Here is a 16,139-nt window from a genome sequence, read left to right as displayed (position 1 = left end):
TATCAAGGGGCATAGGCGACCCTTACAGCTTATAGGTTTTGAGCCTCAAAATTATTTTTCCTTTTTTGAAAGGATCAACAACAATGGCTCTGGGAAACTTCCACTAAATGGCAAATCGCTTTTGCAAATCAATGGACAACTTTATACTGAAACAGTCAACTTAAATCAGCTCAAAGTCTAGAATTATATGCTATTATCATGGCTTTTCAGCATTTGCCATATTTCCCCTTTAATCTATATACAGACAGCAAATATTTACTTATGGTGTTTCCACTATAAAGACTGCTGTCTTAGGGACAAATGCTGATGAACTATTTCAGCAGTTCCTCCTTCTTCAAAGACTTGTATGTCAACATAGAGCTCCATGTTTCATAGGACATACTCAAGCTCACTCCATGCTCCCTGGAGCTTTAGCGCAAGGGAATGCCTTTTTTTTTTTTTGTATTTTTCTGAAGTTGGATACGGGGAGGCAGTCAGACAGACTCCCGCATGCGCCCAACCGGGATCCACCCGGCACGCCTACCAGGGGGGGATGCTCTGCCCATCTGGGGTGTTGCTCTGTTGCAACCAGAGCCATTCTAGCACCTGAGGCAGAGGCCACAGAACCATCCTCAGCGCCCAGGCCAACTTTGCTCCAATGGAGCCTTGGCTGCGGGAGGGGAAGAGAGAGACAGAGAGGAAGGAGAGGGGGAGGGGTGGAGAAGCAGATGGGTGCTTCTACTGTATGCCCTGGCCGAGAATCGAACCTGGGACTCCTGCACGCCATGGTGACGCTCTACCACTGAGCCAACCGGCCAGGGCCTAGGAATGCCCTTGTTGATCAAGCTACCCAAAAGAAAATTATTTGGAGCAACCATGACAGATCGAGCAATTCAGTCTCATACTATTCATCACCAGAACGCTGCAGCCCTGTGTAAACAGTTTCAACTTTCTCGGGAAGCAGCACAGCAGATTGGGAAATCCTGTCCAAGGGGTCCTATACTACAATGTGCCCCTTCATTCGGAGTTCACCCTCAAGGACCCCTACCAGGGCAACTTTGGCAAATGGATGTTACTCGTATACCTTCATTTGGCAAACAGTCCTATTTCCACGTTATAGTGAGTACATATTCTGGATTTATAGTAACCTCTGTCAGAACAGGAGAGGCTGCTAAGCATGTTATAGCTCATTGTCTGTATTCATTGTTCTATTATTGGATTTCCTAAACTGGTTAAACTGACAATGCTCCTGCATATAGAGCAAAAGCATTTACTGTATTTTGTCAAACCTATCGAATTATGTGTATTTCTACAATCTTTAAAGTCAAGGTATTATTAAAGTGTATCCAGCAAATATTTTAAGGTCAATTTAAAAAAATTTAAAAGGGGGGAGTCATATCCTGGAACTCCTATGGATCTACCATATCATGCTTTTTACTTAAAAATTTTTTAAAATTTCTTTTGAATGCTGATGAACAGGAGGCGCCAAATCCTTTTCTCCTGCAAACTATTACCTTTTTTATTTGATCCAGGTAATAACACTGTTTTGTCTTTTTTCAAATAGCTCCAGATATATGGAAAAGATTTATATAGGCGGATGGGGATCCTCAAACCCCTCAGCGAGATCTTCTGAGCATGGCTTTTAAGATACCAAGAGGCAGAAAAAGCCCAATAGAGATCAGGGGAACTACCAGCTTTTAGGATACACCCTTAAAGGCTCCAATGCCCCAAAGGGGTCTCATAGGATGCCATCTGGGTCCTGCTTCAATAGTGGAAAGGAAGGTCATTGAACTAAAGCCTGCCAGGCTTACATGCCTCTGCTGTGAGGAAACAGGGACACTGGAAGGTAGGCTTCTCCCTCGCTCCTCTAAGGGAGGGTTCAGTCTCTTCCAGCCCTGCTCCAGCCACCTAGGACCTAACCTTGCCCAGAAAGCTGGGGTTTGCCACTGAAGGCTGAAGGTGCCCAGGGCCATCGGCCCCATCTACGACACTGTGGACGAGCCTAGGGTATTTCTTCCAAGAAGCAGGTAAACTGATCTCATTTGCACAAGGGCCACTTAACTATGTCTTGCCTGAATAGTCAGGTTTTTTATTCTTCCCTCAAAGATCTCTGTTGTGGGTGTTGATAGTCCTATTTCCTGCTGCTTTGTTTAATATATAGTGTTTCCTTTATTCCTCCTACCTCAATGCCCCACTCATATTTCAGGCTGGGACCTACTCCTAATTTAGAGCTCTCTTTCCCCCTTTTGCCAACTTCTATTATGAATCTACCTTTGCCACCCAGCTTAGTGTATCCCAAGGTTCTCTTTACCAAGCCACAATTGCAGAGCTCCAGGGAAAAGCAACCTGGTCTCATCTCTCCAGGCAGAGGAGAACAGAAGCTCCATCTCCACACATGCTGCAGATGGCATTTCCAGTCTACCTGAATCATTACCAGCTAGAAGCAGCGGTCATTGGGACTTGGACGTGAGCTACAAAGTATAGAATTGTGACAATTCCAGTGCCATGTGGGCTTTTCCTGGATGTGGACTTTTCCTGGACTCCTGCTCCTTGTGACAGCTCCTAACAGACTGAACTGGGGTTGGGTTGCATTTTTCAGGGATTTGGCATGGTGTTGGGGCCAACTTGGACTTGGTGAACATGTTAAGGACACTACTCTTTTATGGATTCTTGCTGTATTGGCCAAGAGTTTGCTTAAAGGCTTTAATCACTGTGAAAAAAAAAAATGAAGACTGGATATAGAAGATGTGGCACATATACACCATGGTATACTATTCAGCCATAATAAATGATCCCTGGCTGGTTGGCTCAGTGGTAGAGCATCAATCTGGCGTGTAGAGGTCCCGGGTTCGATTCCCGGCCAGGGCACACAGGAGAAGCGCCCATCTGCTTCTCCACCCCTCCCCCTCTCCTTCCTCTCTGTCTCTCTCTTCCCCTCCCGCAGCTGAGGCTCCATTGGAGCAAAGATGGCCCGGGCGCTGGGGATGGCTCCTTGGCCTCTGCCCCAGGCGCTAGAGCGGCTCTGGTCGCGACAGAGCGACGCCCGGGAGGGGCAGAGCATTGCCCCGTGGTGGGCAGAGCGTCGCCCCCTGGTGGGCGTGCTGGGTGGATCCTGGTCGGGTGCATGCGGTAGTCTGTCTGACTGTCTCTCCCCATTTCCAGCTTCAGAAAAATACAAAAAAAAAAAAAAAAAAAGAAAAATTATGACATCGGATCACTTACACAAATGGTGGGATCTTGATAACATTATATGGAGTGAAATAAGTAAATCAGAAAAAAACAAGAACTGCAGGATTCCGTACATTGGTGGGACATAAAAACGAGACTAAGAGACATGGACAAGAGTGTGGTGGTTACGGGGGATGGGGAAGGAAAGGAGGAGGAGGGGGAAGGGGAGGGGGAGAGGCACAAAGAAAACTAGATAGAAGGTGATGGAGGACAATCTGACTTTTGGTGATGGGTATGCAACAGAATTGAATGACAAGATAACCTGGACATGTTTTCTTTGAATATATGTACCCTGATTTATTGATGTCTCCCCATTAAAATTAATAAAAATTTATTTATTGAAAAAAAAGCTAAGAAATTATACGATTGCACATGTAGATGGGACATAAAACTGAGAGTCATGGATATAGATAAGAATGAAGTGGTTACTAGGGGCAGGAGGTTTTGGGGAGGTTGGTGGGGAGAGGGGAGTAAAGAGGGATAAATATATGGTGATGGAAAATGATGTGACTTTAGGTGATGAGCACACAACACAACCAACAGTTCAAATGCTATAGAAATGTTTACCTGAAACCTGTGTACTTTTATTGATCTATGTCACCTCATTAAATTCAATTTTCTAAATACAGTAAAATAAAAAAAAAAGAGACACAAAATCAGCATGTTAGGACTAGAAAAGATCTTTGGAGTTATCTGCTCAACCTTATTTTGCAGATTAGATTCAGGTAGGTCACTTGTCCACAACCTGTCACACAAGAGAGTGGATGGCACAGCCAAGAGAAGAACCCAGACTTGCTGACGCCTAATTTCCATGCTCTTCCCATTTGTGGCTGCCCTCAATTTTTCATTTTGTTTGTAGTTGGGCTTTATGTCATTGGCTGGGTTTACACATTTTGATAAGTAGAAAATTACCAATTTTTTAGTGCATGAGTGATTGTAGTGAGACAATACTGTGTTACAGAAATACCTGGTGGAAGAGCTTGAAATAAAATAGACTTTAACTCAGAGTCCTTTTTCTCATAAACAAAAATAAGTCTCTGACTACATAACCAAATGTCTCATAGCAAATGTTTTTTGACCTTTTAGAACAGAAGAATCGATAACAGAAGATGATAAGAGGAGGTATGTTTGATATTGAAGCTGGCTTTAATTTGTATAAATTTGGCCACATCGCATTTAATTTGACATAGATTGATTTGAATCACAAATTTAATTTAACACTGTGGCACACTACCAAACAATAGAGATTCCACCAGGAAAACTTGGCACAGAATATGTGATCTGAAAAAGAACTTGCCCAGGGTTTATTATCTTCGTTTTATCCAAACAAGTTTGTTTTTTGTCCCGTACATGTGGTCTGTAGTAGTTTCCATCTTGTGGCCTTAGGGTGTGCTCTTCTCCCTAACTTGATGCCTTCTCTTCAGTCCTCATCCTTCTCCCTTCCCCCCTTCCTCCTCTGGTGCACTGCTCTCTGCTCTTGTTACCACTGAGCGCGCTCTTTCAGTCTTTTATACAATATTTATAGCTACCTATAGCGGAAATGTTTTTGTATGTCCATACCATTGAGTATCACTTTAGCCACTCTGAATTTCTAATAAATATCACATGTCACTCCACTAATATTTATTAAAATACTAAATTATAATATTTGAACTTTTCTTCTTTTTGTAAGTAAAGTATCTAAAAATTTTACAAACACAATATATAGATATATGGCTTCTTTTAAACAGAAAAATAATTATATTTTCAAGGGCCATAATCTGAATTCTACTTTTGAAAACTCATGAGTTATTTTTAATAATCTTATAATTGTTTGACATACTCCATGCTTCTGATGCTTTCTTCAAATACTGTATTTCCCATGTATAAGACACTCCCATGTATAAGAGGCACTTTAATTTTGGGGCCCGAAATTTGAAAAAAAAAAGTATTGCATAAAGTTATTGAACTCAAGTTTTATTCATCATAAAATTCATACAACTCCTCATCACTGTCAAAACTCCCATCCATTAGCTTGTTATTATCTGTGTCTGATGACAAATTACTGTCTTCAACAATGAGCACAAAACAAGCATGAAAAAGCGGCAAATGCAAGTAAAAAAACCCTATAACCATTGTATAAATATTTGGGGTCTAAAAATGCACCCCGTTTTTAGACCCCAAATATTTCAAAAAAAGGTGTACCTTATACATGGGGAAATACGGTATATAGTATTATTTAAGTTAGTCTGCTTTTTCTATATCTGCTTTTTTTTTTTTTATTAAGAAACTATGGTGGAGTGTATGTTGGTCTCCCATCTGAAGCTGTGAATATGGTATCCAGTCAAACAAAGACTGTTCGAAAAAGTAAGTAATATCATGTGATATTTTTCTCTAAAGATTTATTTTAGGTTTTGTGAAAAAATATGAAACTTGTATTTTAGCTTGCTTGACTCAACTTCCATATTACTGAGTGGCAGAAAATCATATCTGTCCTTTGTAATCATTTGTTGAAATTACCACCCATATGATGAAAGTCATAATTGTGCTTCTCATTGTAGTTATGCTTCATGGGTATGGGTATTTAATTTTTTTTATTAAGTTTAGTGATGATTCGTGTGAAAAGGAAGGCTAATGTTTCACTCAGTTTATGGAGTTTTTGTAGAACATAAAGGCATATTCCTATCGTATATTATAAGGATGACTAACTGATAATCAGTTTGGTGATTGGAGGAAGAGTACCTACCTGTTGTGTAATTAAATGAAGTGAGGCTCCTTTGTCTGAGTTTTAATAGTAATTGTGGGTGAATGAAGTCCTTTTGATAATAGGTATGACTGCAACCTTATAGATAGCTTCTTGCTTAAGTAAATTTTTTAAAAAAGATTTTACTTGTTGATTTTACAGAGAGAGAAGGGAAGGGCAAGAAGTATCAACTTATAATTGCTTTACTCCTTCACTCTAGCTGTTCATTGGTTGCTTGTCATATGTATCTTGACCCAGCAAGCCCAGGGTTTCCAACTGACAACCTCAGCGTTCCAGGTCAACACTTTATCCACCGCGCCACCACAAGCCAGGCAATAAATTTTTAAGTGAGGCTTGTGGTAAAGACACTGATTTACTAAGTGCTGTGCAGTTAGTTGTCTCATATTTAGTTTTATTAAAAAACTAGTAATATGTTTAATGTGCACACAAGGTTGTAGTACATTAATTTTAGAATACGTTAGCTATTTGTTCCTCATTACTGTTTCTCTGCTTTATAAAGACTTGATTAGCAAATAATGTATGTCATGATTACTTGTGGTTTTATAAGGCACTAGAATGTTTATAATCTGAACATTTACCTTTTCTTAATTTTCTCTTTAAGATTAGAAGAAAATATCATGACTCAGTAATCAAGAGGTACTGTATATTTTCTAAATAATTGGATTTATTTAGCCTGTATGATGAATGAACTGTAGATATTATTTTGCCATGTATTTCTAAGAAATCTTGGACTTCAAGATTAGGAGGGGGTTTCATCTTGTGGTTAAATGTATGGAACAGAACATGTTTTATTGTAAAGAGGTCTTTAATAATCAGATAAATGTTCTTTGCAGGTTTTAAAACATTTTTATTTTCAAATGCAATTTATAAGAGCAAGCCAAGTGTTTACCAAAAACATGAGGTTTCACTCTTCATTGGCTAAAACTTAAAGGGGCTTCGATCTTAGAAATGACAGGGAGAGACTAGAGAGGCTGTGGCTGGGAATGAGATTAGGATCAACATTGTTTGACATTAGCCAGGAGTTTGTTAATGTACATAGAGCAGTGGTCCCCAACCCCCGGGCCATGGACCGGTACCGGTCTGTGGGCCATTTGGTACCGGTCTGCAGAGAAAGAATAAATAACTTACATTATTTCTGTCTTATTTATATTTAAGTCTGAACGATGTTTTACTTTTAAAAAATGACCAGATTCCCTCTTGTTACATCTGTCTAAGACTCACTCCTCACTCTTTTTTTTTTTTTTTTTTTTTTTTATTTTTCCGAAGCTGGAAACAGGGAGAGACAGTCAGACAGACTCCCGCATGCGCCTGACCAGGATCCACCCGGCACGCCCACCAGGGGGCGACGCTCTGCCCACCAGGGGGCGATGCTCTGCCCCTCCGGGGCGTCGCTCTATTGCGACCAGAGCCACTCTAGCGCCTGGGGCAGAGGCCAAGGAGCCATCCCCAGCACCCGGGCCATCTTTGCTCCAATGGAGCTTCGCTGCGGGAGGGGAAGAGAGAGACAGAGAGGAAGGAGAGGGGGAGGGGTGGAGAAGCAGATGGGCGCTTCTCTTGTGTGCCTTGGCCGGGAATCGAACCCAGGACCCCTTGCACGCCAGGCCGATGCTCTACCACTGAGCCAACCGGCCAGGGCCTAAGACTCACTCTTGACGCTTGTCTCAGTCATGTGATACGTTTATCTATCCTACCCTAAAGGCTGGTCCATGAAAATATTTTCTGACATTAAACTGGTCCATGGCCCAAAAAAGGTTGGGGACCACTGACATAGAGTATATGTATCAGTACCGAAACCCCAGTGGAGATGGGCATACATCACTGCTCAGTTTGGCAGGAAGGAATAGTAAAATCAGAGGCCAAGTTTACTGGTTGGATATCATAAAACATGTTCAATGTGGACAGAAGAAAACATCTAAAAGACACACTGTGGACTTGGGATCCTGGTGAAGAGCTGGGAGTTAGAATTATAATATGATGAACAAGAACAAGAAACGGACAGCTTTCATTTATTAACTACCCTAGTCTCTAAAAGATATCAAGCAGCCTTTCCACAGAGGCAGAGAGCTTCAGCAACACATTTAATGCTTGGATCCCCACTTTCAGTTTTGCTAAATTACATCTGCCTTTTTTGAACCTTGCTTGATCAGTAATGCTCTATCTCCTGAGATTCCTGAGATAGCCCATTCTCTTTTGGGAGCCATACAGCCTTGGATTTGAATTCAGCTCTTTCACTTATGGGCTGGGCAAATTACTTCCCCTTTGTTGCCTCCATTTTTTAATCTATAAAATGGAACTAATGCTTAGCTTGAAGGGTTGTTAGGATTTGATATGAAATAAATGGTAGCTTCTGCTATCATCATCATCATCATCACCATCATCATCACTTAGTCCTTGGCAGACCCAAAGCAAGATTTGATTTTGGGTGATACTGAACTGATTTGATAATGAGCCAACTTCTTGCTGAAGGGACAGTACTGGAGGTGGCGTTTGGTTGGAAGGGAATCACAAAATAAGCTCATAGGTGGAGACAAATAAGCTTTCCCAACAGGGGATGGGGCACAGAAACTGTAAATAATTTCTTCCTGATAAAAAACATAACAATCTTGGGTAGCCACTTCTTTGAAGATTTTCTTGTCAGGGCACCAGCATCATGGAACTTTATTCCCTAGTGCCCATGGCCACATTAGGGCGTTGAGTTCTCTTTAGGAATTTGATGGAGATTTTCTATTTCTAGTTTTTCCTTCCTCCCTCCTTTCTCTTCTTCCTCCCTTCCCTCCTTCCTCCCTTCCTTCCTTTTTATCTTTTGAGAGACAGGAAGGAAGAGGGTGGGGAAAGGAGAGAAATGAAAAGTATCAACTCGTAGTTACATCACTTTAGTTATTCAATGATTGTTTCTCATACGTGCCTTGACCAGGGGGCTCAAGCTGAGCCAGTGACCCCTTGCTCAAGCCAGTGACCTTGGGATCATGTCTATGATCCTGTTTACAAGCTGGTGACCCTGCACTCAAGTTGGCAAGCCTGTGCTCTAGCCAGTGACCTTCAGGTTTCAAACTGGGGCCCTCAGTGTGTGAGCCTGACGTTCAATCCACTGTGCCACCACCGGTCAATCATATTTCTCGTATTTTTAATAGAGTTCTAACCCTCCATGTAGATTTCTAAATTCACTGCCACTTTCCCCTGATTGCAGTAGTACTTTTTTTATTCTCATCAAATTGAAAAGACAGTTGAGTTGAAAGCATATGTTACTGTTCACCTTTCTGAAAACACAGTATATTTCAGAAAGCAGGGGAATGGGGTGGAAAAAGGTGCCATGTAGACAGATACCAGGAGACTCAGTAGCTTTGTTGACATAGGACCTTAAGTGAATCCTTTACTTTTTCTTGGCTTCTCACAGTTCTAGTTTTTTCATGGAAGTCAAGGTGATTGCTAAATTTTGTGTGTGGATCTAAAATTCCCTGACAATAATTTAGCGATATTGCTGGTCAGCCAGCCCACATACCTTTAGGCAGCTGGCTAGAATATTTCCTCATCACTCATAGCTATAAATGTCTTATTTTATTGCCATCCCTCTCTCTTCTCAATTTTCCCTGTTTTGACACAATCAATTTAATCCTGATCTTTCTTTTGCTTCCTTTGAATTAAATGCGAAGCTTTCTAAGTTGAAAAGCTGTCCATTTTCTCTAGTTGCTAAGTGTGCCTTTGGTGCTTATCTGTAATACATCTGAACTCATGGCATTCTGGGTTTAAATTATCTGGCAGAAACCCTGATGAGAAGACTATCCTTTGGAAAAAAAGACATTTTATGGAAAGGAGTGAAGACACCTTTTTTGGCCTACCATGTAAAATCTCTTTTGAAAAATGCCACTGAACTCACTCAGTGATTAGTGTTTAAAGTTGATTTGGTTACTTTTTGAAGCAAATTAAGGAGTGATTTCAGATTCTTTTAAAATTATTTATATCATGATAGAAATGTGTAGTTCCTTGTACAGCTGACGCGAGGGGGAAAGTTGTGCCCATGTAGGTGTGTGGAGTACTGCCAACACAGGAGACCAAAGGGCTGGCTCTCAAATGCCAGTGGACAGGCTAGCTCCATCAGAACCCCCCTCGACAGAATGCGGATGGGTGGCTAGACCCCGCCCAGCAGAGTCTCCCGAGTAGAGAGGGGATGGGGTTGTGGCTGAACAATCTGTATACCTTTAGGCTGAGTGATGCTGACCCGCAGCTAGGTTTGGGCATTATGATGTCGTGTTCTAATTGTAAGTTTTTAAGTCTCTTTTTTCTACCCGACATTGTCTCTTTATATGTCAGTAGTTAGTGCTGTATTGACCATGTATTAAGTCTTAAATAAATAGTTAAGAGAATGTTGAATGTGTGTTTCACTAAAAAGAAAATAATGTATAAGCTTAAAGCTGATCGATTTTTATTGAAGTTGTACCTCTTCACGTTTGCTAATTATTTTCCCTTTGTCTGTTTTCTTTGTAGCTTGCTCATCAAGATTTAGAAGGTATTTTGCTCCATGGGATGTTGTAATGTGCACAGACCTTTCTAAGTAAATTCTAAATAGTCACCTGCCCTACCTCGAATCTCCCCCAAACACTTAAGTCAGTAGTTAAAAGCATGGGTGCATATTGAGTGTGTGGTACTGGAAAGGAGTTGGTTAAACAGGACCCTTGGATGTGGAGCTCTCTGCAATCCACCTGCGGAAGACAGGCCGACTGGTGTTGCCTGGCCAGCCGCTCTGTTCTAGCAGCAGTCACTGGCCATGCAACAAGTTTGTGAAGATGATGTCTTTTCACTGATACTTTTTTAATAGTTTTTATATATTAGAATCCTTATTGTATTTGTAACTGAAGATAATAAGGCACTATAAATGAGTTACCTAGAGTAATATATTTGTTACCTTTCACTATTTCTACTTCATGTTAATTATTAGTTGTAGAATTGTTAAATTGATTCTTACTGTTACCTCTCTCCCTTTTTTTACTGTTTGGTTTTCAGCTTTATTTAAATATCGGAGAATTTCCTTTATTAGGAACAATGTATGACATTGCAATATTTAAAAATAAACCATTGAAATTGGCATGTCATGGATATATGTATTTTGATTAACTTCCTGTTTTTTTTAGTCCAAGGCTCTGTAACTACAAACACTTCCTGGCCACTGAGTCTCCTATTCTACTTTCGAATGGTCACAGCAGCTCATCATGTTAATTCTATATTATTTCAAGGACTTGTGACTGATGGTTACTGGAGTTATTTGGCAAGTTTTTAATATGATAATGACCATGTATATCCACTTAGTACTGCAATGTAAATTACTCAATTTACCAATGAATTTCAACAATTAAAATATTTTTATCCCTCTTTACCTGGATTTCTTAATTACTTTTCAAAAGAACATTTTCAAGGAAGTCATACATGGGATTGTGATATATAGATACACTATATCAATATATAAAGAATGTATAAATACACAGATTATCATGATAAAAATTTTCCCAAGAAGAAAAGCATGATCTTATATATTTGGTCCATATGACCACCATAGGGACATCAAATTGATAAAAAATATCAAAGGTAAGAATCACTAGGAAATGATTATGATGCATGTATGCCTGTCCCATATCTACAAGTCCTTTATGGTATTTGGGTGGACCATCAGCAGCAGTTTATCCCATTAGGGATATCGAATAGAGTCACTTTTGAAAACTTTTAGTTTTAAAATACTTTAAATTTACAGAGGAATATAAAGGTAGTATAGAGAGTTCCTGTATACCCTTCCCCCAGCTTTCCCTAATCTTAACATCTTACATAAATATAGTTTATTTGTCAAAACTAAGGAATTGACCATTGGTACAGTGCTATAAACTAAACTACAACCTTTACTTGGATTCTGTCAGTTTTTTCATGTCCTCCTGTTCCAGGACCCAATCCGAGATTCCATTGCATTCTGTTGCATGTGGTCATTCTTAGTCTTCTTTTCCTGGTGATTTTTAAATTTTTCCTTGTTTTTCATGACCTTGATACTTTTGAAGCCTCCTGGTTGATATTTTAAGGTATTTCCCTTAATTTGGATTTGTCTTATGATTAAGAGCTCCGTGGGCCATGCTGGACTTTGGAAGTCTGCGGGAAGCCGTCAGGGAGTGAAGCAGTTGTGCAGCCTATGTGCTGGGTCTCCAGGTGCCCGCCATCTGGGGCCATCGGAAAGTTTGCTCTTACCATCTCTTCTAAGTCCTGGTTTGCTGGTCTCTGTAGGAGGCATGACTAATGCCGTTCTAGTTTGTGCAGGTGGGGCATTCCCATATAATCTGTGATACACATACCTGGGGTTTCCAGACACACTGTAATTTGTGAAAAGTGTGAGAAACAAGCAAGAACTAGGGCAGAGTTGAATGATACAGTTCATCTCCTACACAAGAGTACACCTTCACGACCGGGAGAGCTGGCTGTTTTCTGTAGTGCACAGAAACCAACACAGAGAGTCAAGGGGAATGAAGAAACAGAGGAAAATGTTCCAAATGAAACATTCCATTAGGGCAGGGCCATGTCTCCCAGCAGCAGGTCTGACTGTGTGCTTAGGAAGTAAATTCTTGATAATATAAAGACCACCCTGTTGATTACATATTTCTCTCATTTCTTTCTCCACAAAACCATTCCATTAAATGAAGACAAACTTCTTTCCCCAGTGGAATCTGACACTTAGATAAACTAGCACTCAATTACATATTTTATGTATTTTCTAAATATTTAATATAAAGTACTGTGTACTCAGAAGGCAGGTGCCTTATATACTCTTTTCTACTCTTCTTAGAATTGAGTCCAGGGAACCAAAGTGAAGACATAGCCTTAGGTTGGTATGAAAGCAAAGGAATTTGTGACTCTCCCAGAGCAGGATAGACTTCTGGGGCAAAAAGACTTCTTCTCTAGAGTGGTAATATCTTTGGGACAATGTTTAATACCTTTGGCAATTCATTTGGCTTTTGGGCACCTTGGAAATTTTCATTGAATGAGACAAAATCTAATTCTCTTCTACGATTGTTAGTAGAAATCATTCATTCATTGACTCGTTGATCCAGCAATTATTTCCTGATTATCTATTTACTGTTTTAGGCATTGGAGATACAGCAGTAAACAAATCAGAAAATAGTTTTTGCAATCATGGGGCTTATTCTATACAGAGGGGGAACACACTAAACAACTATTGTAGTATATATGTGGTTGTGAGAGAGACAAGTTCTGTGGGGAGAACTATGCCAGAGAAGAAGGAGAGCTAGTTGGGAGATTTTTAACAATTTAATTGCAATTTAATTCTTAACAGGGCAATCAGGGATTACTCATTGAAAAGATGACACTTGAAAGCAAAGACTAGAGGAGAATAGCTACCCATGTGGTTATCCTGCGGGAGAATGTTTTAAGGAGAAGGGACAAGTTAAAGTGCCTCATGCAGGAGCATGTTTGCATATTTGAAGAACAGCAAAGAATTCAGTGTGGCTGGACAAAGATTACAAATGGGAGAGTAATAGAAGAGGCCAGAATTGTGCTGGGGAGGACATTTTAGAAGATTAGGTCTACTGTTGACTATTGGCTTTTTTTTTTTTTTTTTTTTGGTGACAGAGTGAGAGAGAAACAGAGGGACAGATAGGGACAGACAGGCAGGAAGGGAGAGATGAGAAGCCTCAATTCTTTGTTGCAGCTCCTTACTCTCCTTTGTTGTTCATTGATTGCTTTCTCATATGTGCCTTGACTGGGGGGCTACAGCAGAGTGAGTGACCCCTTGCTCAAGCCAGTGACCTTTGGGCTCAAGCCAGCGACCATGGGGTCATGTCTGATCCCATGTTCAAGCCAGTGACCCTGTGCTCAATCTGGGTGAGCCCATGCTCAAGCTGGCGACCTCGGGGCTTCAAATCTGGTTCCTCTGCATCCCAGTCTGATGCTCTATCCACTGCACCACCGCCTGGTGAGATAACTGTTGACTTTTTAATTATGGTAATTAATATATTTTAAAAATAAATATATTTAAAGTATACAAACATGATTTAACACACATATACATAGTGAAATGATTACTATGGTAAGCTAATTAACACATCATCTCATATAGCTATGTTTTTTGTGTGACAAGATCACTTGAAATCTACTCTCTTAGCAATTTCCAGTAATCAGTGCAGTATTAACTAGTCATATCCTGTACTAGATCACCAGCCTTATTTGCCTATACAACTGCAACTTTGTATTTTTTGATAAATATCTCTTCATTCCCACCACTGTGCCAGCCCCTGGAAACCACCATTCAACTCCACTTCTGTGAGTTTGACTTTTTTTTAAAGATTCCACACCTAAGTGATATATAGTACTTGTCTTTCTCTGTTTGGCTTATGTTACTTAGCAAAATGTCTTCCAGTTTCATTCATGTTGCCATAAATGGGAAGGTTTATTTCTTTTTAATAATAATGGAATATTATAACATATACTATATATAGTATAACATGCTATATATAGTGTATTATTATATAACTTTATGCATTCGTCTGTTGATGGACACTTGGATTTCTTCCATATCTTGGCTACTGTGAAAAATGCTGTAATGAACATGCTGGTGTGTGTGTGCGCCGATACCTTTTTGAGATACCTATTTTATTTCTTTTTGACATATAGCTAGAAGTAAGATTGCTAGATCATACTGTAGTTCTGTTTTTAATTTTTCAAGGAATATCCATGCTGTTTCTCACAATGCCTCTACTACTTTCTATTCCCATCAGCAGTGTACAGTGGTGCCCTTTTCTCTGCATCCTCTCCAACACCAGTTAGCTTTTGTCTTTTTGATAATAGCTATTTTAGTAGGTGTGAGGTGATGATACCTCATTGTGGTTTTGATTTGTATTTTGTTGATGATGATAAGCATCATCTTTTCGTATATATGTTGGCCATTTACCATATTTTTTGCTCCATAAGACACGCCTGACCATAAGACACAACTAGGGTTTTTTTTTGTTTTTTTTTTTCTTTTTTAAAATTTTTCTGAAGTTGGAAACGGGGAGGCAGTCAGACAGACTCCCGCATGCACCCGACCGGGATCCACTCGGCATGCCCACCAGGGGGCGATGCTCTGCCCATCTGGGGCATCACTCTGCCGCAATCAGAGCCATTCTAGCGCCTGAGGCAGAGGCCACAGAGCCATCCTCAGCGCCCAGGCCAACTTTGCTCCAATGGAGCCTTGGCTGCAGGAGGGGAAGAGAGAGAGAGGAAGGAGAGGGGGAGGGGTGGAGAAGCAGATGGGCGCTTCTCCTGTGTGCCCTGGCCTGGAATTGAACCCAGGACTCCCGCACGCCAGGCCGACACTCTACCACTGAGCCAACCAGCCAGGGCCCACAACTAGGGTTTTAAGGAGGAAAATAAGAAAATATTCTGAACCAAATGGTATGTTAAAATATTTAATAAAATACCGTATTTTTACCTCCATAAGACGCACGAGCATTTTCCCCTCCACTTTTGGGGGGAAGAAGTGCGTCTTATGAAGTGGAAAATACGGAATATATCTTCTTTTGAGAAATGTCTGTACTGGTTCTTTCCCCATTTTTTGATTGGGTTATTTGCTTTCTTGCTATTGAGTTTGAGGTTTTTATATATTTTGGATATTAACCCTTTATCAGATGTTTGGTTTATAAATTCTTTTTCCCATTCTGTAGGTTATCTCTTCACTCTTAATTGTTCCCTTTGCTGTGTGGGAGCTGTTTAGTTTGATGCAGTCCCATTTGTCTGGCCTTGCTTTTGTTGCCTGTGTGTAGATCTTATCTCTCAGTCTGTGTGGTGGGATGCCCTTGGATGATTTGCAGCAGAGGAGTCGTGTGATCTGAGTTTAAACTGGATTACTGGTTGTTGTGTTGTACATGAAGAGGATGAAAGCAGGGACATTCATTGGGAGGTGGTTAGAATAATCGAGGAAAGAGTTGACAATTTGGAACAGGGTGATAGCTTTGGAAGTGGTCAGGTTCTGGATGTATTTTGAAGATGGAGTGAATAGAATTTGCTGAAGTATGAGATATGGGATATAAGAGTAAAAGAAGAATTAAAGCGTACTCCAAGGATATTGGCTGAGGAACTGGGAGATTGTAGTCGCCATTTGCTGAGAAGAAAAGGATCATGAGAGGGGCAGGTTTGAGGGATAATAAGTTGATTAGATACATTAACT

General features: G+C 40.4%; 1 protein-coding gene across 1 annotated transcript in view; it reads left to right on the top strand.

The window, feature by feature from the left end:
• The window catches only part of C1H12orf75 (chromosome 1 C12orf75 homolog), a 58,028-nt gene extending 46,710 nt beyond the window's left edge, over window positions 1–11,318 (top strand). Inside the window, exons 3-6 of the mRNA XM_066361210.1 lie at window positions 4,294–4,329; window positions 5,474–5,553; window positions 6,552–6,586; window positions 10,433–11,318. Of these exons, the coding sequence (XP_066217307.1) occupies window positions 4,294–4,329; window positions 5,474–5,553; window positions 6,552–6,556 (121 nt within the window). The 3' untranslated portion in view covers window positions 6,557–6,586; window positions 10,433–11,318. The remainder of the gene's footprint in view (window positions 1–4,293; window positions 4,330–5,473; window positions 5,554–6,551; window positions 6,587–10,432) is intronic.
• Window positions 11,319–16,139: the final 4,821 nt, after the last annotated feature.

The sequence above is a fragment of the Saccopteryx leptura genome, chromosome 1, assembly GCF_036850995.1.
Source record: "Saccopteryx leptura isolate mSacLep1 chromosome 1, mSacLep1_pri_phased_curated, whole genome shotgun sequence".
Taxonomy (NCBI): Eukaryota; Metazoa; Chordata; class Mammalia; order Chiroptera; family Emballonuridae; genus Saccopteryx; species Saccopteryx leptura.
The sequence above is the reverse complement of the archived record's forward strand: the minus strand, read 5'-3'. Positions and strand labels throughout refer to the sequence as shown.